Raw genomic sequence first — 27,724 nt, 5'->3', positions numbered from 1 at the left:
ATAAGGATTTGGAAGTTAACAGGAGCAACAAACCCATCAAATGCTCTTGTACAACAGAAGACTCTGGTAAAGGGAGATGCTTACTGAGTCTGTGGTCATAACTGGTCAGTGTACCCTGTGAAGACGCCGGTCCCTCTGACCCAGTACTTAGGACTGGAACAGCATTTAGGAGAGAACCACTCTGAAGGTGTTTCATGGACATTTTTTCAAAATGTTTGTGGCCGAGGGAGGAATAAAAGGGATGTCCTGTTTTTATTGAGCTGTCCTTTGCTAAACTGAAGGCCTACAGGCTTTATAAAGGGAGTGAGGTTAGAGACGAGAGACAATTATTCAGGCCCAGCACGGCCAGAGGGGGCACCATGGGTCATCCTTGGGCATTTTTCTGAGAATGTCCATTTTTTTTTTTTTTTTAATAATCAGCGCTATCAGAATTCCTGGCGGCCTGCTTCTTATTATGTAGTCCTATTGTAAAATACCCCTGGGGCTTGCTCATCCTCCTCTGATATGTAAGGAATTTAGGGATAAATTCAGAGTGTGGGAAGGCAGGCTGTGGAGAGTGGCACAGCTCCGAGCATCTCGGAATAGCGTGGCCACAGCGATTTTCCTGTTGGCCTTTTGCTGGACCACAGTAAGTGACAGGTCGAGCCGAGGGTCAAATTTCTGGAGACAGCAAGGCAGCAGGTCCAAGTTTAGAAATAAAAAATTGATCAGTTTCAAGTTCTTTATGGCACTAGGACACTGTAGGACAATAGGACGCATTCTGAATCAGGACCTAATGGATGCTTCCTAATGCATGACGTTTCCTCCTGCAATCGGGACACAAGACGGCCAGTCGCTAACAGCAGGTGTTTCAGGAGGACAGAGTTCTCGCCATGAAATAAAGCTATCTAGAACACACAGAGATAAAAGGGCAACCACACATGCCAAAACAACCCATCCGCCCACGAACTGAATACTTTTTAGGGAACAATTGAACGAATCATTTCATTTAGTTAAAAGTAAAAAATGTTACTAATCTGAGAGTGTCTTGTTTTGTCCACCACGGGCCTTTCAGTAAACCAGGGTTTCTCAAACTCAGCACTCCGGACATTGAGGGCCAGGTGATTGTTGGCTGCGGTGGGCTCTCTTGTGCCTTGCAGGATGTTTAGAGCATCTGTGACGTCTACCTCCTAGCGGCACCCCCAAGTCGTGACACTCAAAAACGTCATGAGACGTTTTTAAAAGGTTCACGCGGGGGGAGCCAAATTGTCTGCTTTTTGATAACCACGGTTGTATATGGACATCTGCAAACCATACCAGTTATTCTTCAAAATTTGAGATTGAGGAGCGTAAGGCCATGTACCCAGGAGTGTTCATTAATTTGAGGGCAGAATTAGGAAGGTAAGCGGACGGGAAGAATAAACGGATTAATTCTGGTGTCTGTTTCCTGTGGAAACGCCTCACTGAGCTACTGCAGATAGACTAATCCTTTACATTTTTTTACAAAACGGTCTGCAGCAGTTTTCCAACAGACAGAAGGCAGTGAGCCAGCTGTTTTGTGGCTATAAAGCAAGGGTTCTTTCTAGAGGTTCCTTCGAGCAGTGGATGTCTCTGTTAGTTATCGGGGGGCTGATTCCTTGTCCCCCCCCAGGCGGTCCTCTGTGCGGTCACCCCTTCCCTCCCAACCCAGCCTCCTCCACTGCCCCGCCGCATGCCCCCCCCCCCAGCACCTCCCCCTTTCTCTTCTCTAACTCAGCTCCTCTCCCAGCCTTCTCCTGGGGACAGCCTGCTGCTGCCGACCACAATGGGCATCCGGAGCAGAGCCGGGCAGCCTGGAGGGCGGAACAGGTAGAGGACGCGCTGCGATCTGACAGCAACATGCCACGCTGTCCCTTGGCCTGCTGGCCTCCTCCGGGGCACCTTCTAGTTTCCTCCTCCACTAATTAGGCCGTTAAGAAGCCGGGATCCAGCTCACAGAGCCAAGCAGGCGACCTGTCAGACACACCAGGTAGAAACAGAGATTAAAAAGGAACCGGAGCAGCCCCTGCTTCCTCACCCGCAGGGGGTGAAATACTCCCAGGGCGCATTTCCTTTCCCTGCACTGAGAGCTCATGCAATTTCCTAACTCAAGAGTTTGAGAAGTACCACCAGCAAAAAGTTCCCCTAAAAGTAACCCCCGATGCAAGGACTCACTCCCTGGCCCTCGGTCCCCCTTACGGCGGATCCCGCGGTGGGCATGCGGGCGTCCGCCGTGGCCGTCTGGCTCCGGGTCCGCCTCCTTCAGCGGCAGAGCAGCCTCCACTCACCTTTAAACAATGATTCTTTTTGTACCAGAAAGGGGAAGTGATAGCAGCCAGCGGAGAGGGAGGAAAACAAAACAACCAAACCAAGGAAACAGGGCTTAAGAGATTGTCGCTCGATGCGTGTCAGGAACTTGTATTAATTCTACTGGGAAAGCGCGTATAAATAAACAGTTCCTCCTCGTCCCAGCCACGCTCCTTCGTTAGGAGTCGTCGTACAGAGGGTTGTTGTAGTTTCCCCAGGATCCGTAGTCATGATCGTCCAGAAGCCTCCCGTAGGAGGAATGCCTGGTGGGGGGAGGAGAGAGCTGCGGTTATTTGGAGCGGTTGCCTGGCTTAGGGGAGCCGAATGCCCGGCAGCCTGCATGGGGGAGGCTTTCAGGGCCCACAGGAGGGGACACGTGGTTCCTCCACCCACCAGCCCTGGAGGCCTCAGTCTACAAACTCCTGGAAGTTAGGACTGCTCACGTGGGAGCCCGGCTGGCACTTCCCATTGAGATCGGCTGGGTCCTGGTCTCTGTGTGATCTCTAGTGCTGGAGAAGGAGGAGGACCCGTTCCTCTGGCTACTGAATAAGAAGTAGTAGCAAAGGGGAGGTTGCATTCCTGGCATTTGACTTCGGTCCTGGACTGAATTTTCCCAGGAATCTTGAGGACACCACCACAACCACTATTGCTCTCACTGTATCGTGTTTTACAATCTACACAATGTTTCTGTGTCCCATTTTCACTTGTTCTTCAAAGCAAGGCCATGGGGCAGGTATTGCTTGTTTCTCTGACAAGGAAAAATTTCTCTCTCCGAGCTCTTGATTGATGGGCACGAAGTTACCCAACGGAGCTATGAGTCAGATTCTCACCTCCCGAGTCTAGATCCTGTGCTCTGAGCTTCCTCGAGTGTGATTAACATGGTTAGTTCAAGGGCACCTTGGGTTTAATAGGCTTTGATTGGTCATTTTGGGAACCTGTCTCACAATATTATTTCTGTAAGAAACAGAAATCATATACTTCTTACTCCTCCGTTTAAAACCTTGGCGTGGCTCCTTATCTCACAGAGGGAAAGCCCAAGTCATTAGCATGGTTTGCAAAACCCTCTGGGATCCGGCCCCTGTCATTTTTCTGAGCACATCAGCTGCCATTCCAGTCCTCCTTGTTCCCTCTGCTCCAGCCATGCCTCCTTGCTCCTCCCTATCACGTCTGGCACACTCTTGCCTCAGGGCCTTTGCACGTACTTTTCCCTCAGCTTGGAACAGCTGGCCTCCAGATCTCCTTCCTTCACCTCTGTCAAGTCTTTGCACAAATGTCACCTTCTCAGTGAGGCCTTTCTTAAGAACCCTAACTTGCAACTCCCACCCCCCTCTCCCAGCTTTCCTGGCTTAATTTTCTCAAAGTACGCATCACCTCCTAACATACTATATAATCTACTCGTTTATTTTGTTATTGACACCTTCCCCGACTAAACTGTAAGTACGGATGATCTGCCCGCTTTGTTTGTGCTTGGCACTATCTCCAATGCCCACAAAAATATCCAGCACATAGTAAGTCCTTAATAAATGTTTGCAGAAGAAACAGTGATTGGGAAAAAAAAAAAAAATCTCCAAAAGCCAATCTGTTCACAAGAAGGGAGCTTCCCAGAGAGGATTACAGTCATTGTATGGCTAAAAGTACAGTCAGGATCAGGAGAACCTCACAAAATGAGCATAGACTGGCTCTCAGGTTCATGTTCGTGCGTGGATGGTTACACCCTGCCACTGGAAATCACACCGGCTGTACAGAGTACTGACACACGGGTCGTTCCCCCTCATTTTTTTCTCAGCTCGACAGGAAAACGGAACAAAATGAAAATACAATCTGAAAGGCACAAGAAGCATTTGTTATACTTCTAGCTGTTGCTAACATCACTGCTGTCACTCTTCCGAAGTTATTTACGTTTGCCAGATATCTGAAAAGAGACGATCTGTTGCGAAGCACCGGCCCCTGCAGACTTGGTCTCAGATTCTTAGTCCTCTGGCTTCTGCAGGCCGGCTCAGCTGACCCAGCCTGGCCACCTGCCAGTTTGAGGATGTTCCAGAAGACCCTTTCTTCACCCTAAAGGCCCACTCATTTCTGGGGGTGTGAGAAGGACAGAGACCGCAAATAACACACCAGTGATCTTCTGATCCCCGGGAAGAGGGGAGGCCAGTTTTGGTAAACAAGGTCACTGGCCAGGCATCGCCGACCCCTCCCCCACAGTTCACACCTCCTGCCTCCATCAAATCCTTCAACTGGACGGTTGAGCCACGGGAGCTCAATGAACAAGTAAAAACCTGGGGATTGCTTGACTGGAGCCAAGCCTAAATTTTAGCATGACTTACTGTTGCAAGCCTGGCCAGCATCTACCTAATAAACCTGTTCCTTTATTGATAGGGTACTCCTGCCTCACCTTTGTATGGTAATATAACTTCTCGTAGCCTTTTATATCTATCATATAATTTTATTCCTAAGAAGTATCAGTTAGGTCAACAGATGTATGTCCTCGGCTATATTTTTAATCCCGTGTTTCTTCACCTATAAATTGGAGAAACTTAAAATGTGTTATTGCTGGTGGGAGGATGAAATGAGGTAATGCATATAAAGCCCTGGCACATTGTAAATGCACAGTAAGTGTTGGCCAGTACCACTTTTTGATGTTTATTATAATGAAACTTACAAAAGCACACGGCAAACCTGCAAACAGTGGAAAAGGGCACGGAGGGAAAAGCACGCCTCCCTCCTGCCAGGAACTCCTAAAAGCACACTCCGGGCACAGTCATAAAACCGGTTTCTTATTTGGTTATTTGCATTTTTTTAAAAAAAGCGTTATGCTGGAGGGTCAGAGGATTAACAATCTCTTGGTCATCAGGTTTTCCTGCTTATAGTTAGTCCAGACAAGACTATTTGATCAGAGTTCTGCCCGAGTCTGCTGTATTATAAGAGACATTCCCTACGTGGATACCAGAAAAATAAAGGAAAGGATGGATCTTTACTTTCATTTTTCTTTGCCCTCTTGTTGGAATGAACAGGGAGTTAAGCAAAATACCGACAGCCAAGGAACGTGAAGCCAGAGATATAGATAAGCCGTATTTGGGAATGTACTGAAGCTGGAGGGCTTGTTTTAATATATTAATGTGTCTGAGCAAGAAGCATTGGGCGTGCTGGGATGCAAGCCAGGTTTGGATCAATCCTCTAATACTGTAGAGAGGGGAAGACGAACACGTTTGTGCGTGTGTGCGTGTGTGTGAGTTAAGACAAGAGTAACTAATGATCCTTTTAAACTCTCTCTCTAGGTCAGAACTTCTTCAATCACTCACGTCTTAGATGGCAAAGGGGAGCTTTTCATATTGGTCCTTGGGGAGTCCACGAGGGGCGAACAACCTCGCCTTCGAGTTAGGGAAGGTGGGGCTCGAGGAATCCAGATGCCGTGTCCACGTGACTTAATGGCAGAGCTGGTGCTGAAATCCGGGTCTCCCGGCTCTCTTACGCAACACCCCTTCGGCTCGTTTCACTTGGAAGAGCAGTGGGTACGAACGGCATCATTGCCAGGGCACGGCAGCTTGGTTTCCTCAATTTCTTCGTTGAGCCCGGTGCCGTCCCACACAGCCAGTGCAGCCTTGCTGCGCCTCGGCTCCCTCAGACGGTACACCTCTTGGGGGTGTACTTTGTCTTACTTTGTACTTTGTACTTTGTCTTATTTTTCTTTGATTTTTCTGCACATCTCACACGTTGCTCTCAAGGCAGTGGTTCTTTCGTGAATGCCTGATGACGAGGGCTCCCACCAGGTACACATGAACGGTATAGACGGAGTTTGCTCCGTCAGCACCAGCAGGGACTCGTACGGTCTGGCGCAATTCCTTGTGTAATATAACCGGAGCAGAGGGAAAATATTATTAACTAAGCCAATGGGTCAGAGCTACCATTTTGACCTTAATTATGAGAAGAGGAAAGAGAATTCTAGCTAAATTTCTCTGAGGCAAGGATGTAGTTTTAAAGCACTCAGCACAGAGCTCACGGTCCCAGTGAATCAATGGCCCTGCGCTGTGAGCCCAGTGTTGCTGCTACTGTGCGGCTTAGTGAGCTAAAAGTAGAACCCATGGGGGGACAAAACAGGGCGTGATTTATGTCAAGTCCTGGTCTCACGGCTTCCTTCTCAAATGGCTTGCTCTAATAGGAAGCAGCCCTTCCTCCTCCCCTCGTCCCTAATTGCTGATGCCCTGTGACAACTGGTACGTGCAGCGATGACATCTGCGGTTGGAGGCCTTCTCCGCAACCGTACCGTGGTACCTATTTTTTTTTAAACTTTATTTATTTATTTATTTATTGGAGAGAGAGACAGCATGAGCATGGGGGAGGGGCAGAGGGAGAAGCAAGCTCCCCGCTGAGCAGGGAGCCTGAGGCGGGGCTCGATCCCAGGACCCTAGGATCATGACCTGAGCTGAAGGCAGATGCTTCACCCACTGAGCCACCCAGGCGTCCCTGTGGTACCTCTTTTAAGATAACTGCAGCGGCAATACTTAATGGAACCCAATTGTCTTTGAAAATGAATGTTTTCCTTCCCTTGTGTGGACACATAGTTGTTGGCGAAAATGCCTTCTCCTTTCTAAGGGTCAAGCCCAGGACTCCCTCCGGGTTCCGGCTTTGCTTACTGTCACACCTCCCCAAGTTCTCTCCTCTCGAGTCAAGTGAGTTTTTTCATTCAAACATGAGTGCTCATTATGTGCTAAGAAGGAAGGATATAAAGATGGAAAAAAATATGGCTAAGTGCTGGGAAAACACCGCCTAACTTACAGCTCATTAGTCTCTGGTAATTAAGCCTCAGACTCTTACATCCACCTGCAAAGCCAGTTTGGTATAGCTGCCCCTGTCTCCTTTGTTTTCACGGGGGGCTTGCTTTCTCTGATTGTCCTTTCCCTGCCTGGCTCCTTTCATTTAAAGATTCAGTGAAACCTTATGACCCATTAGGCCCTATTTGGGGTCCAGGAGACACCTCAGTGAGCTAAGCAGACCCAAACCCCGGTCCTAAGGAACCTTCCATTCCAGTGGAGGGCAGGCACAACAAATAAGACATGAAAAATAATATGGTGGACGGTAATATGTTCCGTGGGGGACAGCAGAGCAACCGAGGGGAATGAGGAGTTCCAGTGCGAGGTGGGGACGGTCATTAGGAATATGGCGATCAGAGAAGGGTCTCCCTAAAATGACAGGTGAACAGCAGGTGAATGAGGGGTGGGGTGAGGCACGTGGATGCCTGAGGTAAACCATGCAGAGAGGACAGAAAGGGCAGAGGCTCTGAGGAAGGGGCAAACAACATACCTGTGCGGTAGCTACCAAACTATAATTGTTTCAAAATTAATTATTCAATTATCGGAATGATTTTAGATTTATAGAAACATCGCAAAGATGGTACAAAGAACTGGCGTATGCCCTTCCCCTGCTTCCCTTGTTAGTGACATGTTGTATAGCCACGTCACAACTGTCCAAAGTAGGAAAGGAACATGGTCAGTGACGGTGTTGAGGCTAAGAAAGCTGTGACCATTAGGGGCGAATTTACAGCTACTGTAGCAATACAGTGGCAGGATGAGTATCATAATTTAGGAAACCTATCAGTTCTGTCTTTCTGCCCAAATCCCATTGTTGGAAAGCTTCCAATCACTCATTTTCAAGATGTTCTGTCCACAGTCTGCGTTTCTTTTAAAGAGCAGTTACTTTTGAATTTATCTTTAAATAATCACCTTTCCTTTGAAGGACTAGATGAAATTGGTTTGTTTTCTCTTTTAAAATTATCTGCTGGTATCACCCTGGCAGACACTCACCACAGAAAAGGCCCACATATTGAAACACTTATTTGTAAAGAAGTTCAGAGTCACGAGTAAATAATGACGAGTATATGGTTTTAACAGATTCCCACAAACTTCCCCTTCTCTAAACCCTGTTTTGCCATATTTGGAATAAACGAAGACTGCTGCTGTACCCCAAATTTTGCTACCCAGAATCATTCACTCCTCCAGGAAGTGTACGTGTAAAACAATTACCGTACGTCGGGTACAGCCAGGGGCTCACTATCCTTCTGGTGGAGCAGACTGACAAAGGTGGCAGTGATTCTAGGATAAGGAACTGAGTCCTACAAAGGAGACACATGCAGTAAGGGGCATCCCATGGAGATGGTGGGGAGGAGGCTTCCCAGAGAGCATCTCTTTCAAGCTAGACAATTTGGAATTAGCCAGATAGAAAAAGAGATGACCCAAAAACCTCCCGTGGGGGGATCGGCATGTGCAAAGTAACTAAGACACGAAACAGTGGGAGCACCGTATCTAGAACATGTGTGTGGAGTGTCGGGAAATGGGTAGATCAGGGTTACTCAAGGGGTGGTTCTCCCAGACAGCATCATCTGTTCCCAGACTGGCCTTATCTGTGAGCTGCCACACTGCTTCAGCACCTATGGCGACCGGACCCAGGAAACTGCGCTGGTATTTTTTTTGTTTTTGATTTTGGGGGTACTTTGGGAGGACATGTCTTGAAATGTATTTCTTCTAAAGACCCACGATGATAGATATGGGAACAGGGACAACGGTCATGAGGAACGCACTAGACCCTTGAAGGAGACAGAGTGATGAAAGGGTTGTATAAGTGCGTTCGGATATAAATACAGATTTTTGAATCATAAACATTTTTATCGACCGGTATTTGCTAATCCCACATGTTTTCACAGATTGGTATCAGCCTCTAAGTGGACAGAATTGTTTGCTAATCATAGATATATTAAGTTGGAACATGGCAATGAGCTGTCCAATACCCGTCGAAGCTGTTTTTCCAATGTTAAGCAGAGAGGAGCACCTAACTTTGCTTGGATAAGCCACGGGCACATCCTCCAGATACAATACAGGATACTAAATTAAATTTCATTTTCATTTAATTTCTTTTAAGACCTACTTCCTGAAGACTTTGTATAGTATCATCTCTAAGCATCTTCCCCTGTTTTTGGATTTTTGTCAAAATACGTTAAGACTTGACTCAACTGAGAACATTCAGTTTAGGAGAACATTCAGGAAGAGCTGCTAACATTGCCCAGTCATCACCTGGATGGAAATTGTGTTTTTAATGAGCTCCCCCATCGATTCTTATGCACATTAACGTTTCAGAACCACTGAGCTAGAGAATCGAGTCAGCCAGACCCAGAGAATGCCAAAAGCAGATTTAAAAAAGCCAACCTGTCAGTAACAAATTCTAGACAATTTCGGACCTTATGGCTGGATGGGCCAAATCTTTAAAGCCACCAACCACCAAAAGGCATCCAGCCGTATAACATACGATCGCTTGAAGACTGAAGGCGGAACAGGTGACTTCTGACAAAACGCCTTACGAGCCAGGCCCTGTTGTGTCTATAAATCACGATCACATTTATTTTTGTGAAGGGAACAGCCCGTGTTGTCCGCCTGGGTTATTCACCCCTAACTATAGCAGCGTCCTCATTGCTGGCGACAGCAGATACGATCTCCTGAGCAGGGGATTATCTCATGGCACAAGAGTTTTAAGCCAATTTCCACAAAAACAAAACCGACTTCCCTCGGTCTTCCATCAGCACTAACTAAAGGCACCCTTCTGCAGGAGGCACACGGGGCTCTTGCTTTCTTTTTGGCGGACAAGCCTTGGACTCAAGACTGTTTACAAGTAGTTTCTGCTGATGAACCTGTAACAGGTTTGCGGCCTCCCAGGTGCGAGGAAAACAACACACCTGAAACCATCCAATGGAACCTGGACATCCGCCCCTCAGTGCATAACTAGAAAACTGAGCTGCTGTGTCTTCTGCTCCCCGGCCCTCCTCTCCCCTCTCTGGATCCCTGGTGCCTACTGAATGGGACTGTTGGCGGCGACCACCTAACTGAGCACCGAGGTAGTAAGCACCCTTGTAACAGCAATCACGATGACAGGACTTACCCCGTCTACCGGCACTGAATGTTTCTTTATATTATAATTTAATCCTTGTAACAATCCCGAGTTAGGTATTAGGCCTTATATTAGTCATGTATAGTATTACCTGACCTGAGTTAGGCACGTGTACCATAACACTAACACAACCATATATGGTCACAGAACTATAAAACTGATCATGGAGTGACTAATCAATTTGCCTGGAGTACGTATTCTTAGCCACCAAGTGCTCCACATTTATTACGCCGTTTCATCTTCCGAACAACTTTGAGAGATGGGTGTCATCCACTCTATATTTACAGATGAAGAAATGAAGGCTCAGGGAGATTATCATTCACCCAAGACCACTTCAACAGGAAGGGGAAGGGTCCGTGTTGAACCTGACCACAAAGCCCACGCTCCTCCCTCCCCCGACCCCTAACTGCCAGCGAAGATGTGGCATCGGTGATGGAGAACAGCCGCCGGGCTCAAGGGCGGTTCGTGTGTATAAGTCACTTCCAACAGCGGCTTAGTGACAGAAGGAGTCGGCCCTGTAGGCAGGGGACACTGTGACAGAACTAGGGGGCACGTGTCCCTGAAGAAGAGGAGCATGGAAAGAGACGGCGGAGGTGGCCGACGCCTTCGGAGGGAATCAGGATTTGGGAAAAGGTGAGTCTACTGAGCCGGCAGCAGAGCTTACAAGACACGCCCTTCTCCCGGCTGTGGGGCTGCCCTTGGAAGCAAATTCTTCTTTGGCGTTTGCAGGGACCCAGGCTGGGCCAGGCTCATAGCCCACTGGCTGCAGGCCAGAAGCGAATGGTTCCCCCGCCGGCTGGGCTTTCAGCCCCTCGCTGCTCCAGCCAAGTGAGCTGAAGGGCCCCAGGAGACAGACCTCTTGTCATGTGATTCTCCTCAGAACCTGGGATCATAGGACGGGAATAAACTTCCAGCCAAGGGGAGACGTCACCTCAGGTACACACGCCCGCATGTGTGTGTCTCTGCGTGCGCACGCGCACACACGCACTTGTCAACTGACCCACGTGTACCTCTGATGAATGATACAAGTGGGGTTTCCAAGAATCTGGCAAAATAACACTTGAAAGGGTTGTGGCACAGCCTTAAAATTCGTGAGGGCTCTTCACCTCCTTATGTTATCATTTTGCCAAAATAATTAACAGAGCAGCAGAAAGGGGCTTTCCTTAGGGGCTTTCTAAACAGGGGTCTGATCGCTTGATCCATCCTTAAATTTTTAATCCCAAAGATAAATAACCACCTTAAACTTATCCCACTGGGGCCTTCCTGCATTTAAAAAGGAGGACCTACATGGGGGAGAGAAACAGTGACTACTTCGTTTTAATCATCCACTGAATTAATCTGGCGTTGAGAATGTCTGGAGAAAACACTCTTTAAATTTTTAAAATAAAACGTTATGCAATTTTAATCAGCACTCATTAGAACCGATTTTAATGACCTGCTAACAAAACATTCCAAGTGCAGTGCGTTCTGTGATGGCAGGATTGTGTCTCATCACTGATGGGCCCCCGGTGCTTAGAGGGGGGCCTGGCACACAGCTATCGCTCAGTAACTGTCAAGCAACTGTTTTACTGGGGGCCTTTCCTCCCATTTGACCACTTTGGTGATGATGATGGCAGTGCTGTGTACTTGGGAAGCAGTGTCCATTAATTTGCCCAAAAGTGTTACCAAGTAATATCACGGTCCTCATCTTACAGGGGAAGGAGAAGTGAGGGTTAGTAAGGCTTCGAGACAGGCTCAGGTCCCACTAGAACCCACTAGAAATGGGTAGAGCTTGGATTCCAACTGAGGTCTCCTTGCTTCTGGAGTCAGAGTTCTTAACTGTTCTAGACTGCCTGTCTATAGTCAGTGCTTTGAGATGGTGAGCCTGAATTCTTGCCTGGAGTCAGGACGAAGATAATTCTTGGCAAGTGTGTGGCAAGAGGAAAGCATTTCTATTCCACTCCACACTCCAGGGGAGGTCATATTTTTTGTGACCTAGCCCTTCAGAAACTCACCACTGTGACTGCAAAGTGATTTCGAAGTTTATCGGTAAGTTCTGTTTTGCCTCCTTCCACCCTGACACAAAGAGACACCGCCGCAAGGTGGGAATGAGGGCGCCAGACTAGCTCATAAAAGCCAGTTTAACTTCTAATGAAAACAGCATATCTGCCGTGATAAACTAGTAACGAAATGGATGGAAAAGTGTATCATCTACTAAGGTAAAATTCATAAAATTAAGTTTACTGTTAAAGGAAATACAGACTTAGTGAAGAAAAGAGATTATTTCAAGCTATGAAGGAGACAAGGATGCTTCCAGAAAGGCTTTTAGACACAGGTAAGTCTGGCCCTTTAATTCCAATTTCTCTTTGAAATCTGGCTTTCCTGTTCTTTGTACCTTAGATAGAGGTGATAATACGAGGCACTCTCATAACTGACACCATCATTAGATTGATCTGGGGCACGATTTAGAACAAAAGACGGAGGGAGAAAAAGGGAAAGAGGATGGGAGAGGTTCCTGGTGGGTCTTGGTTTGGGCTGGGGTGAGCAGAGGAAAAAAGAGAGGGCAGCAAAGGGTATGTGTGAAGGAGATGATAAATTAAATACGTTGTTTACTTATTCAGTTTATTGAGTATCTTCTTTGTGCCCAGTGTTGTGCTCACCAAGTCTGGGTCCTCATGGAGGTTAACATTTTTTGTGTATGGGGGGGAAAGGGACAATAAACAAGTAAACAAATATATAAAACAATGAATAAAATAATAAACAGTGGTCATAGCCAGGACAAAAGTAATGAGGTACCAAACTGGAAGGGAAGTCTTCTGGAGGACGTGATGTGAAAACCTTGCACGAGAAAGAGGTACGAAAAAAGCCTTCAGAGAGGGTCGGGCAAGAGACAAGAATCTGGAGAGAAAAAGAGCCTGGTGCCTTCTAAGAATCGGATGGAAAGCCATTGTGAGTTGAGCCTTGTGGTTGAGGGAGAGGGAGAAGTGATGAGTGAGAAGAGGTAGGGCAGGCTCCATGAATGATCTTGAGGGCCAAGCTGCGGGGTTAGAATTTAATTCTAAGTACAGAGGGAAGCCACCGGGGCTTTTAAGGGACAGAGTGACAGGGTCTGCCCGGGGTCACCACGAAGATGCCTCCCGCAGTTGGCAAGAGAACGGGTCGGAGATCAGAGGGTGGCTGCGCTCATCATGGTGGCACGTGGCCTTTTGTCCCTTGTTAGAGGCGCTCCACAGACTGGCAAATAAGACTGTCACTTGCCATTAGGCACGTTCAGGGTAAGTAACGTGGTTTTGGAGCCGTTGGGATTTCACAAGGCAGTAGACAACAAAATTGGGGGCTCACAGACTATTGCAACTTTCTCTTTGGCTGAAGCAAATAAGAACTCAGCTGCCATCCGTGATCACCTTCATTTCAAAAAGATGAGACATTTTAAAGCCAAAAATATAAGGACATAATCTCAGGGGGGAAAAATCTAATTTTATAGAAAACACTACTCCTTTCTTTCCCTTCCTCCCTCCCTCCCTCCCTCCCTTCCTTTCTTCCTTTCAAGATTTTTTAAATTTGAGAAACAGAGAAAGAGAGCACAAGCAGAGGGGAGAAGCGGAGGGAGAGGGAGAAGCAGGCTACCTGCTTCAAGCCAGGACCCTGGGATCAGGACCTGAGCTGAAGGCAGCCGCTTAACCAACGGAGCCACCCAGGCGCCCTGAAGACACGACACTTTCCTTGTATTTTCAACACTTTGCTTTAGCATCAGTGAAAACCTCCCTACAGACCGGACACACATCCACACAGTGGTAGTTCGAATGTCGGTATCTGTAACCCACGGAGCTCCTGCCTCTACCCCATTTCCCAGATGAAGAACCAGAGGTTCGGGAGGCGTGAGGCTTTCTCGGGGTGCGGAGGGGCCTTACGGGCAGGGGGCCCAGGCCTCCGTCTCCTGGCTGCATGTTCAGTCACCATCGTGCTGTAGACTTGTTCAGCGCGGCCAAGGTTCAAATACCGCGCGGTGGGTCCCCGCCCAGCGCACACGGCCATGGCCCTCGTGCCATCCCTGCCAGCGTTTCCAAGAGCGAACACACCTCTCAGGACAGCAGCGCTCGGCAAACCAGCGCTCGGCCTGGAACCTGAACATGGAATCTTTGTCCCCGTTAAGGAAGAGCAAGGTGCGTCTCACCTGATCTTCAGGTACGCGGCCACTCCGAACACCAACAACACCACAGCGATGACGGTCACCGTGATGGCGGCGACGCTGCCTGCGGAGGAGGAAAGGCACAGGGAGAAGATGAGGAAAGGGCGGTCACTGCCCATCAGGCTGCACACAAGTCAGAGCTGGAACGAAACCAGGCTCTTCATTCTGTTACCGATGCTCTTCTCAGCCTCTACGAGTTTGGGTAAACGGCCAAAATTATCAAGACCTTCGGGCCTGCCTGGAGTTCAGAAAACAGCCTCCAGCAATATTTACTGTTCTAAGAGAGGCAGCAGTCTGCTGCTGCTGCGGCTGCTGGTGGCAGGAGTAGGGGTTTCAAATCTCCTGACATCTTATTTTCTTCTGTTATGGGCTCTGGCTCCTCTTTCTACCACTCGTGAGATCTTGAGAGGCTCAGGATGTTTTATTCAAGGGTCACTGCAGAGCAACACGGCTGGTTTTTAAATAAGCCAGAACCGCGCAGCTGTATCAGTAGTGTCCACTTCAAAAGGATCATCCTGGTGGGAGATGTACTCACTTTAATGATGCCATCAAATCAAAGCATTTTTTTTTTAAACTCCTGTTTGGGGAGTGTGTTGAGTTTCCACCCTTGAGAGGTGAGTTTGATTTAGCAGAGAATAAAGTCAAGCTTGCTGTACAACCAAGGGCTGCTCTGAGAGGTAACACTACTGTCTGTGTATGGAAATAACCAGGTGTAATTATAAAGTAACATGAATGTTTTATTGTGCAATCTGAAATCTGGCTCCTAAGGCAACTATTAACGGGCAGTTGAAAACCCTTCGAGCGCGTAGCCTTGTAAGAATAACCATACGGCTTCCAAAGATTACCGCTTAGAAGCACAACACTCTTTTTTGTGTGAGTTTTGGACTAACAATGTATATACTTCAGCTTTATTTCACCTGAGAAATGCAAAGAATCAATTGGGCTCTGGTCCCCTAATAGTGGGAGTGATCTTCTCGGCACTGAGGCCCGTGTCGGGGACTCCATGTGCTCTCCCAGGCTGCGGGGAAACGGTGCTACTGCTTCAGTGAATGGACGGGACTCAGCCACACGGGAAAGAGTATCAGGGGTCTGGAGTCCGGATATGCGGACCCACGTGTAGCTCCATCCTTAGCTGCGTGTGTGGTGTGGGTTACTTACGTAACGTTGACTCGCACACCAATCACCCGAGGCAACCGAGGAGGAAGAGCTGCTCCCCCCGCCCCCATGACTTTAGGAGGGATTAAGTGAGGTGCCATGCACACTAAGTGAACGTCTTATCCAAAATATACCGTCCTGGACCAGTGCCCACCTGTTGTGCACTGGATCTCAAGGGTGATGGATCTCCCCCACATTTTTGGAGATTTATAGGTTATCTGGAGATTTGTAGGTTATTTGTCATTTCTCCTTTTCTTTCTTTCCCTCTTTTAGGAACCGCTTTTGTATATTGTTCTTCTCGTTAGTGCTTCCGCCAAGGGAATTAGAGCAGCGCTAAGAAGCAAATCAGTCTAGTTATTAACTCTGTAGCAACTCCGCAAAAGTTCTGAGTGAAAGAAAGCTCTCTCTGCTGGTGAGAATGTCTAAAGGAGAGCCACATAGGTCCACTGCTAACTAACACTGAGGCTAAGACCAGAGCCTGTGTCCACACGGACTGACCACGTTCCACCATTTCAGAACTTCCACATACGTGGACGCTCACATGCCCACCTCCTCGCCCCCGGAACCCTTCAGAGCCAGATTCATATAATCATCAGGTTAATTGTCTTCCCCTTTATACCACGGTAAAGACAGAATTATGGCATGGAATGCTCAGAGGTGCAGAGCTGATCAAGTAGGGACAGTTCAAGGTCAGATCCCCTCGTGGAAAACATCCACCCCTGCTTGGAAAGGCTGCACTTGGCTGCACGGCCTCCAGCTGTACTGAAACGAGAACAATTCAGTTCACTGAAGCTTCTAAAAAGCTCTTTTAAGAGCTTGTGACATGAGGATTATGACTGCAAGGTAAGGTGACGGGGGGGCCTGTCGAGAGTCAGAGATACAGTGGTTGCAATTGGGAGCCGTTTAAAAACTGACCTTTACATTTAATTTGCCCCTTCAAAAAAATACAAAAAACAAACAAAAAACCCCCACAAAAACCGGGAGAAGAGACAGAATACAGTTGCTTTCTCTGTTAAGACTCTTCTTTCTTGCTCCGGCAGAGTTTAATACAGGAAACTGTAGGTTTGACCTTTTTCAAAGTTTCTTTCCTAACCCTAGGCAGTTGGATCACCTCCAGTTGTGCTATTTACTGGAGATATTTATACATCGCCTCTTCCTAAACTTCCCCAACTAAAGTGCTCCTCTTTTTCAAAACATGGTAAGTGATGGGGTGACCCGCTGCCCCTCTCAGTGGCTGGTGGCTGTCTGTCTAGCTCTGGAGGTAACCCCAGACCTCCAATGGGGCTCTCCAGGCCATCCTTCCTGGTTCACAGAGGGTAGCCTCCATCACCAGAGCTGGGATTAGCCGGTGATTTCCCCCGATGGGCTCCTGAGGGCAGCTGAGCAAAGGGGCGCTTCTGAGCATTGGTACTGCTTGGTATGAGGCTAAAAGGTGTGGGGTAAAATAGGCTATACTTAAATATTCAGGACATCTTAATTATTCTGCCAGCCACTGGCTCTTCTCATCGGGTGCCAGCCAAGGGAGCCAGGGTCCCCTGGAGGCCGATCTCTATCAGGCCCTGAGCCTAGGGGGTCTTGTGCGCTGAGCCTGCTCTGACCCCCAGAGCAGCTGCGACCTACAGAGGCAGCCAGGAACATCATCCTGGGAAGTTCCACACCTCAGGGCATCGTGGTTCAAGCATATGAGGGGGTTGCTGAGCCAACATTAGCACAATTTTTATGGTAACTGAAAAAGCTTGATTTCCTCCTTGTGAAAACAAATGTCATTTCCCCCCAGAGTTCTGTTTAAACTAAACTGGAATTCCCCTTCTCCTCCTACTTACTCTTTTTTCAAGGAGGGTCAGGGAGACAGAGAATGAGGAAGGTGTGGCTGGGGCAGGGAAGGCTCTGCCGTGTGAGGAGGGTATGGACCCTTGGTGGGTAGGACGCTGAGAGCGGGGGAGGGGAAGATGGCTGGCATTTCTGTTCCTCATCAGTGGGATTTGCCTGTTACACACGGGGTGTGACTCACGCTGAAAAGCCCTGGAGCCAGAAGGAATTAGAGAGAATTGGAGGAAACCTATCTGTATATCTTATAAGCTGAGATGCAAGAAAATTCTACTGTGCTAGCACATTCCACCGGGCCAACATGTTCTACCTGACCAGAGGGCTGCCGAAGATCCATGCAAAGCCTCCTGGAACACTGGGCCTCCCCGGAGACTGGGATTTCTCAGGGGGCCACTTTTCCAGCTACACAACAATGCAGGACAAAAATAAGCAGACTCAAGAACAACCATAGTCACCTCTACCTGTGGGTGCTTTGGGCTAGTACCGTGCCAAGAGCCTTACAGCGATCATGTCACTTGACTCTCTTCACAAGATGAGTGGATTGATTCCCATTTTATGGATGAGAAAGTGAAGGCTCAGAGAAAAGAACTTGATTCAGGTTTTACAGTCTGATAAATGGCTGAGCTGCCGTTCAAACCCGAGACCACTTCATTCCAGGCTTGGCATTTGTAATCGCGCACCAGCGGGTTACTTCCACTGGCCCTTTGCTCAGCTTGGCCAACTCCTATTCTTTCTTCTTGATCTAACTAAATACCAGCCCTTCTGATGAGCTTTCCCCATGCAAATGACCGCGTTACTGTGGGTTCTCAGCTCTTTGTGTCTGCTTCTTTCTGACGCTCCCTGCTGTGCTATGATCCTCCCCGGCAGGCTCTAACCATTTTCCTCCGGCTTCTCTTCCTGTGCTTCCTGCACTCTAAACCCCAGGCACAGTCTCTAGCTCATTGTGGGCACTTGACTCATTTATTTAATGTCAGAAGAGTAAATGTAATACTGGCAAAAAGAAAGAAAGAAAGATAAGTGAGTACCGGCAATTTTTGAGCCCAGTCGCTGTGCTGAGAAATTTCCCGAACAGCAGCTTTCCCGTCTTTCCGTCTTGGAATCCCCTGCTCCAGTCTTACCGGAGCAGCTACTCCTAGGACTCTACAGTAGCGATGGTCCAACCCCTGCCCCACGTGCCTGCGAGTTCCCACGGATGATGGAACTGGAGGAGTTATTTTGGGAATAACTGTCCGAACGGAGTCAGCTATCAATCCTTGAGGTGCCACAGCCAACTCCTCCTACAAGACTGTGCTCCCGGTCAGACCTGGCACCCCCGGGAGGCAGGTGGCTGCCCTAGAGGTCATCCCTTACCCTGCTTTGAGTCTGTTCTATGCCCTGGGCTGGCCTGGAATAAAGGATGGCATGCAGCTAAGGGGTCTCTTTCCCCACACCTGCCTCTCACACAACAGACATGTGTTGTTCTTTTCTTTCCTCTTCCTGCTCCAGAAAGTAGGTAAGAAATGGAGAAGAGGAACAGGGGACCACTTTAGAGTGTGTGGCTGCTCCTTCAGTCAAAGTCGCAGAGAGAAAAGGAACCTCTGTTTCAAAGGAATTCTTCCTAACAGTAGGGTCTGTGCATGTGCTGGGGGAGAGGCGAGAGCAACGGGGTGGGAGGAGGGGGTCTGGGAGGTTAGACCTCCACGGGGGCCTGAATCTCTGCCTATGACACTAGGAAAAGCCCCTCCCATCCTTACAGTCATAGTCTCAGATCACATCTCCGTCCTCCAAACAACAATGCTAATAATAGTATTAACAACGATGACAAAAATAATTGCAACCGACACTTTCTCGTTACTTACTCTGGACCTGGGTCTGTTCTGTGAGTTTCACTTCTTCGAATTCATGTCCTGCTCATGAGAACTTTGTAAGGTAGGGACTCTCATTATCTCCATTTTACAGATGAAGACACCAAGGCACAGAGAAACTAAGAGCTGGGAGGCACAGAGTTGATCGCCGGAACTGCTGGGACCCCAGTACAGGTTCCTGGGTCCATGTGGGGCCTCGCTAGGCTCTCCCACTGCCCTGAGCTGTAGGGGTCCATGCGAGTCTGCCCAGGGATGAGCCCCGTGGCCCAGCCCCTCCCCTATCTGCTTTCTCTTTGTTGTCTGGGGCGCACTGCCTAACTTGGGGCTGTGCGGTGGTTTGGGTCTTCTTGTAGGTCCTGGTGAAAGTTGGTTAAGACTCTATTAATTCAGAGTAACTGTAGGCAGGACTCGTTAGAGGTGGACAACAGTCACAGAACAGCGCACTAATCGGGCCCATGTCATTGGTCTCCAGCATGAGTTGTGGCCCAGAAGGACCGCTGAGAACCCTGCCCAGTGTTATTCATTGCAGTGTATGAAGTGACCCGGGGTAGACGCTAGCTGCAACTCGCTTTGGGGCATGTGTGTGTCCCTCCATGTACGTAGGATGTGGTATGGGGGAGACAAAGTGAAAAAGGACATCTCAGCTTTTGGATGCTGTCACCAAGTTGATCCTAATTTTACCATTATTTCAGTTCACTTGGACTTCTTGCCTTGAATTCTGTTTGGATTTCACCCCTGGTTCTCCTCCCACTCTCCCCCACAACAAGGGAAGACGCTGAGCTTATCTCCCTCTGATCCCAAATTAATCCCATGAGCTTCTCCTGAATAAACTGCATGGGTTCCTCGAGCTAGGACAGTGCAGGGCATGGAGAAGCAACTAGAGGGGCTCCCAGGTTTCACCACCCAGTTGCAGAGACAGTTGTCAGGTTCCAGAACCATCCAGCAGTGTAGGACTAGGTGGACAGATAAGTAGATAGTTAATGTGGGAGATAGATGGTACCAAACTCTGTATTTCTGCCTCTAACTTGGGGGGTGTCCATAAAAGTTAGAATCTTGGGGATGCAGCTGTTCTTTGAAGGATGGGCAGGCCTTGGACAGCAATGGAGCTGTGAGGCTGGAGTGAGCGAGACGGAGAATAGACAACACATTTCCAGGACTGAATGCTCAGCACTGGGTCTAGAGATATAAGCACGCTCAACTGGTGTCCTTATCCTTATCTAAAAAATGGGATAATCCTTATCTTCTCCACTTCACAGGAATATTGGGAGGACCAAATAAGACCAAGTGCTTTGTAAATCCGCACAGATTGAGGGGACTGTTGAGATTTCTGCATAACCCACTTTAGGATTCAAGAGACCTTAATACTGAGGGCTTTGCTGAGCAAGTTACCCAAGGTCACCCAATTCACAGAGCTGACAAAACCAAGGCCACAGTCTACATAAAAGAATGTGATGGAAATGAGTAGGGACCATGGGAGTAGTCTCAAAGCCAGACATGTGTTTAGGGACACTATGACTGTGGGGAATGGGGACCATGGAAGGGTTTTGGGCAGAGGGTTGATTTGCAAGAACCTTTTCAAACCCAGTCTCCTCTTAGAACTCATCCACAATGATGCCTGTTCATCTTGAGCCTTCTTTTTCTAGAAGTTTGCCCTTTTCCTTAGCATGGCACGATTTAGTAAACTTATGCTAGTATGTAGCTAATACTGACACATGTAGCTATAGGTAGTTATACACATACGTACAAGATAAAGACAATATATGCTGTTACATTAATGGTTTTATGTGAGCCCTCTCATGACTTTATGTCAGCTCTCTCTCCATTGAAAGTCCCTTAAATCGAGGGACACAAACATACTTCTTCATCTGTCTAGGCCCAAAATAAGATATTCATAGGATATACGGTTTTTTCTGAAAGTGTAGCTATTTTTAAAATTGGACTTTATTAGTAGTTACAATGCAAATACGGAGCTCCTTTATAAGGCATACAGCTTGCATGCAAATATGCCACAGAAACGTTTTTAATTAGCAAAACCTTAATTTGTCTCAGTAAGTTAGTCTTTCTCCCCACTGCCCCACATCCCCAAATCATTAAATCATTAAATGATTGCTTACTCATTCCTTTCCACAGAGTGGCAGAGGTCAACTTTATCAAATTTAGCCAAGTATTATCACAACTGGGACCTTTTATTTCATGTTTATTTGCTTATTTAGATGCTCATTCACAGGTAGAATTGGTTAGTGGGCAGATCGGGGATCCAAACTTTGGGGCGGGATAGCCAAAACCTACCCTTATCCTCTTATAATCAGAAGACCTAGTTTGGGGACTGGCTTCACTTTTACCTAAGCATTTGACCTACTTAGGTAGCATATAGTTAAGAATATATACTGAAATATTAATCTCTTTAAAGATGTGTCCTGGGAATATGAATATTAACTAATTTTAATATTAATCCAGCAAATGCTCCTTTCCTCTTCCTCATGGCCCTCTCATGTGGGCAAAGGAACTATACTTTAGGGAACCCAGGTTTGCCGTGAACATAACCCAGGCCACACAAATGGGCACTGTCCCTGTTAGTCATGGTTTTAAAGTTTCTTCATTTTACTCACAATTATAGTCTCTCCAAACACAAATGAAGCCTCTTTCCCACCTGGAATTGTTAGAACTACGTGTTCAGGTCCCCCGATCCCAGCTTTCCTTTGATACTTGTAACGTGAACTACGGGTTTCTAGGAACAGCAAACGGTGCTCCCCATCCTCCTTTCCCACAGCATTTCAGAGGTCACGGGCAGGCTCCAGTCCATGTCAGGGAGCATTCCTCTCGCTCAGCACTCCCCAGACCAAAGGAGACCGCAGGGAATGAGAATTTCTCCTGAAACGTGGCTGAGCCTCCATCTGAAAGCTATTCACAGAGTCTCCTTAAAGATTGCCCTGAGTTCATTCTTGGCTCAACTGTTCTCAGGGGACATGTGTAGTATTGTGCCAAGAACAGTAAAGAAATCATAAAGGAAAGCAGCCCTGGTCATCCAAGTCGGAGCCGCCATTGTTTCCTTGAGCTTCCCTGGGCCGGGCCCTAGCCTGGCACGGATGTGTCATCTCCGTTTGGGCATTTAGGAAATAGAGACTCCAAGAGGTTACCAAAACTCAAGTAGTTACTCAAGTAATGTAGTAATAAAGAAGTTACCAGCTAATTGGTTAGTGGGCAGAAACGGGATTCACTCTTTAAGGCTGGATCCCGTGAACACTTGCTTTTCTACTTCATGTGATCAGAAGATCCGGCACAGAGACTGGCCTCATAAGACACAAGCTGAATAGTCTTTTTTTTTTTTTTTTTAAAGATTTTATTGAATTATCTGAGAGAGCAGGCAGAGGGGAAAGCAAAGGGGTAAGCAGACTCTGCCCTGAGTGAGGAGCCTGACGAGGGTCTCGATCTCACCACGCTGAGAGCAAAACCTGGGCTGAAACCAAGAGTTGGAGGCTCAACTGACTGAACCACCCAGGCACTCCCATGAGTTGAATAGTCTTGGGCAAGTCACTGTACTCCTCCCCGCCTTCCTGGCCTCAGTTGTCTCTCTATCTCTGCCTGTAAAATGAAGATTCATTCAATCATTCCCATAGCTGATGTTAATTGTTTACGAGGTGTCAAACTTTGATGAAACACACTCTTCCTCTCAGAGCATCTTTCCAAATTAGATAGTGTATTTAAAATGCTCCCCATCGGGCTCTCTGCTCAGCAGGGAGCCTGCTTCCCCCTCTCTCTCTGCCTGCCTCTCTGCCTACTTGTGATCTCTGTCTGTCAAATAAATAAAAATAAAATCTTAAAAAAAATGCTTTTTTTCCTCAGGAAGTGCAATACAAAGGTCTCACAGTCTCTGGGCACCTCTTATCCATAAAATCCTAAAACCAATACGAAAGCTTGATGTGAGGAGATGTGAGCCAAGCTGGGTATCTCAGAAATGACTGCGGATCTCACATTCAGGTTTTGTTCCCAGTGAGATCGTGACCAATGGGATAATGTCATTTTACTGCTGAAAAGAAATTCTAAGACTCATTGAATCGAACGTCTTCATTTTACAGATGATAAAATGGAAGGTTATAGAAATTAAGGGATTTGGTTGAGATCAGACTCCATCAACTGCAGAGCTGGGACTAGTTACCTTTTGATTTCTGGTTTGCATTTTTTAAAAAGAGTTTATTTATTTATTTGACAGAGATCACAAGTAGGTAGGGAAGCAGGCAAAGAGAGAGGAGGAAGCAGGCCCCCAGCTGAGCAGAGAGCCCAAAGTGGGGCTTGATCCCAGGACCCTGAGATCATGACCTGAGCTGAAGGCAGAGGCTTTAACCCACTGAGCCACCCAGGGACCCCTGGTTTGTATTCTTTTGAATTCTCTAGTTCTTGGACTCATCCCCAGTGAAGCTGGTAGCTGAGACAATAACGAGGATAATAAGATCCTGGCCTCTACCTCACGGCATATTTTTTCCAAAATTCAAACATCTCCACACCACTCTCGTGGCTTTTTTTCTGCCATCTCCACACCACCTACACTCTAATTTTCTTAATACATGTCTTCAAATCAAGTCTTTTTTTTCTTTAGATACTTACTACATATCGTTTAACAATAAGAGCTAAGGAGTCGTGAATTCAGTGTGCTATTTTATTCTTTTTTTCAAATTCACATGAAAACAAAGCAGGTTTTATTAGGATAAAAAAACAATATTCAGCACCTTGCCTGCTACCCATGTAGGGACCATACTTTGGGAACACGGCTCCCATGACCACCCGTTTCTCAAACGGGCTCGGGGAGGAGATGTTGGGCTGGGGGGAAAGCAGCTGCCCTCAGGCCCCTGGAAGAGGCCACAGAGAATGGACGGTTGAGAGTTGGGGCCAGCAGCACCTGTGTCAACTCCTGCCACCGCTCTAGGGACTGTGGCAGCTTCGTGAATACTGCTGCTCAGTGGAGGCCAAAGTTGGTGGAAATGTGACATAGGGGGGACAGCAGTCCTGCCTCAGCCTCTCCCAGGAGCTGTGCAGACACGGAGGAAGACTGGACTTCTGGGTCCATGATGCTAACTAAGCCCTGGCATCTGTCCCCTCACATGCCCCATGTCCGTTCTACTCTTCTCTGTCTCTCCTGTAGCACAGATTTACAGTGCCTGGCATCATAGCCCATCGTCACTATTTTTAAAATTACTTTATACAATGAACATAATTGAGCCTGGGCTGGGAGTTAGAACTTCTAAGGAGCTGAGAGCAGCACAACTTGCCATGGGTGGGAATCTCAGCTCAGATTCCGGGGGGATAAAGAAGCGGGGCGGGGGGGGGGCAGGTTGGAGTGATTTCTGGAGGAAAAAAAAAAAAAAAGAACAGAGAATCCCTTCTATTGTTTGCTGGATGAGAAGAATTCTTTTCTGAAAATTCTGATCTGTAAGTGTGAGTGGGTCGTCTGTGTCATGTTAGCGCACCAAATTCCTCAACTGGGGGACATAAGTATTTCTGTTTAGGAGTCAACCAGAAAGAGGAAAAGAAATCCCTAAACCACTCCGCCACCAGAGCATCCTTAATGCAATTAGCATTGAAATGATCCGAAAGAATTTCCTGGGGGTTCTTTTCCGCTGGGGACAGCTAGCTGCGTGGCAGGGGGCGGGAGGAGGAATGTGTAGGCCGGCAAGTCTGCTTTTTGTAGCCTCTGACTTCAGACATGAAAGACCAGGTTGGGAATCATCCCTTTGTGAATGACTCAGAGGGGAAAAATAATGGATGGCAGGAAGCAAGCACCGGTCTTGCTTAAGAGCTCTCATTCATCTCCATGGACACCGAAGGAGAGGTTTTTCCTTGTTGTTTCTTTAGTATTTCAATGATGACAGTGAGGCATGACCATGGATAAAACAATCCTGAGGGTAAAATAAACCAGAGAAGTTGGCATATGCCTTTTTGAGACTAAGCCAGGGTACAGGTGAGGCTCAGGTTCCTTCGGGGTTCACCAGCCTTAGCAAGTAAGACCTTCCACAGGGCTATTACCTCGGTCCCGAGGCCATGGGCAAGAAGGAAGGAACCTCAGAGCCGGAAACAGAGTTCTAACCCTGTGTGCCACGCAGTGTGCAAATTTATTATTTTTATCATGGGATACGGGTGAATGGAGTTATTTTTCCCTTTCACACACCGTTTTCTGTTTTGGGTTATAGACAGGTACTTCAATGGATCCTTATTCCCTAAGATTTACAGTAATAATCCTTTTGGGAGTCTGCAAGTGTTTTACAAACATTCTGATTTTCCAGGTTAAGAAGATTAAAGTCTAGAAAGGTCAAGCCCGTGTGGGTATCTGTGCGAAGAGCTGGCTAGCACTGTAATAAGAATCTCTAATATGTAATTTAGTGTGGATTCTGCAAGACACACTGCATACCCTCGTCTCAGTTAATCCTAACGAGCAGCCTCTGAGGCAAGGACAACAATTCTATGGCCTCGTTTTAGAGATGAGGAAGATGTGATGCCCAGTGAAGAACACACTTGCCCACGTCTCCCATCCAGCAAGTGGTGTGGGTGAGATCTGAACCCGGCAGTCCAAGGCCAAAGTTTGTATTATTAAGTAGTATAAGAATATAACTTCTAGTCCTTCTAGAGCCTGGCTTTAAAACAACCCCACAATCTCTCCAAACAGAAATATGGCAAAGTGTTTTTGATGGCCTACTTCCATGGACTGACTGAGATTTTATCATCTTAACCTAAATTCATATTCATTTTTAAATTTACTTTATTTTTCTCAAAGATTTTTTTTTTTAATTTATTTGTTAGAGAGCGAGCGAGCACAGGCAGAATGGTAGGCAGAGGCAGAGGGAGAAGCAGGCTCCCTGCGGAGCAAGGAGCCCGATGTGGGACTCGATCCCAGGACGCTGGGATCATGACCTGAGCTGAAGGCAGCTGCCCAACCAACTGAGCCACCCAGGCGTCCCTCAAAGATTTTATTTATTTGCTTGAGAGAGAGAGAGAGAGAGAGAGTGCAGAAGCAGGGGGGAGGGGCAAAGGCAGAGAGCGAGAGTCTCCAGAAGACCGTGCTGAGTATGGACAGGGGGCTCGGTCTCTGAGCCGGAATCAAGAATCCCACAGTTAACCGGCTGAGCCATCCAGGCACGCCGCACCTTCATTTTTAAGACTGTGGTTCCCACCTGAAGACCGTGAGTCTGACGATAAAAGCGAGGTACTGTTAAATGAAATGTTGTCTCTTATCGGCCAATATTTTTCTTTCATAAGACCTGAGGCACAAGGCATGCCGAGGGCAGTATTAATTAAGCATCCATTGTGTGTTCTCCTAGTACAATGCTCCCCGGTCAGTACTCTGGGGTGGGATATTTAGGTTCTTATCTGATAAAGACGATGGCTGGTGCTGATCCGTTTTCACTTCCCTGTTATTATTTGATAATGAAAAGACACGATCTTTAGAGTGAGAAGATTACGGTAAAGGGTCTGGATATAGAATTGAGTCTGTTCCAGTCAGTCTCCCCAGCGAGAGAGCAAGTCTTAGATTCGTTAATGATATCAGCTGTGCTTATAAACGAAGTCCCACTCTCTCAGCGAAGCATTTCCAGAATCACTTTAGTCATATATGACTGGTGAAAGTATTTGAGACAGAAAATAAGAAAAGTGTTCCACCGAGACAGAAACTGTTCAAATGTAATGAAAGGCGATACCGAGACAATTAAAATATGGGATGGAGTTGAACCGTTACCAGGTAACAACAGAAATGGTAACTAGCTGGTTTTATTACCTTGACATATATTTTTCAAAGGATAATTTGGAAATATTTCATCTTTAGATTTCAGATTAAGATTTAGGTAGTAAAAGTAAACCAAAGGGGAAATAAAAGTAGTAGAGACAAGAATTTGGAATAATTTTTACCTAAAATAAAATCTGATCATTGGAGCTTCTAAATGGGAATTTACTTGGGATTCATAAGCTTTGAGGTTTAGCTTAAGTGTCAAAAAGTGGGCCCCAAATTTAAAAAGTGTGAATGAGGGTTTATAGCAATCCATAACTTCATCATCTCTGAAGTCCTTGGGAACCAAAAGCAGGAGGGGGTCAACAGGGTAGGAGGAGAGTTGTGGTGGGAAACCCACAGGGGCAGCAGAGAGCGCTTTAGACAGTCTATAACGATGGCTGTGTATTAGGGGGTATCTGTGTGCGCAGGTATTATGGACTGAATGTCTGCACCCAATCCCCAACTCATACGTTGGATCTTACCCCCAATATGGTAATATTAGGAGGCGGGGCCTTTGGGAGATGATTAGGCTGTGAATGTGGAATCTTCATGAGTGGGATTAGTGCCCTAATAAAAGAGACCCCAGAGAGCGTCCGCGTGCCTTCTGCCATGGGAGGACACAGTAAGAAGACCGCTGTGTGTGAACCGAGAAGCAGGGGGCCTCGCCAGGCACTAAATCGGCAGGTGCCTTCATCTTGTGCTTTCTAGCCTCCAGAACTCTCAGAACCACCCTGCAGTTTAGGCCAC

The 27,724-nt window shown here is 47.3% G+C and overlaps 1 protein-coding gene across 1 annotated transcript in view; it reads right to left on the bottom strand.

Moving 5' to 3' along the window:
* Positions 1 to 411: 411 nt before the first annotated feature.
* The window catches only part of PARM1 (prostate androgen-regulated mucin-like protein 1), a 98,178-nt gene continuing 70,865 nt past the window's right edge, over positions 412 to 27,724 (bottom strand). Inside the window, exons 3-4 of the mRNA XM_080796170.1 lie at positions 14,387 to 14,465; positions 412 to 2,567 (exon numbers count right to left, since the gene is read on the bottom strand). Coding sequence (XP_080652296.1) covers positions 2,483 to 2,567; positions 14,387 to 14,465 — 164 coding nt within the window. The 3' untranslated portion in view covers positions 412 to 2,482. The remainder of the gene's footprint in view (positions 2,568 to 14,386; positions 14,466 to 27,724) is intronic.

Source organism: Martes martes (genome assembly GCF_963455335.1).
Source record: "Martes martes genome assembly, chromosome: 2".
In the NCBI taxonomy this organism is placed as follows: domain Eukaryota; kingdom Metazoa; phylum Chordata; class Mammalia; order Carnivora; family Mustelidae; genus Martes; species Martes martes.
This window is presented reverse-complemented; position numbering and strand designations above follow the sequence as displayed.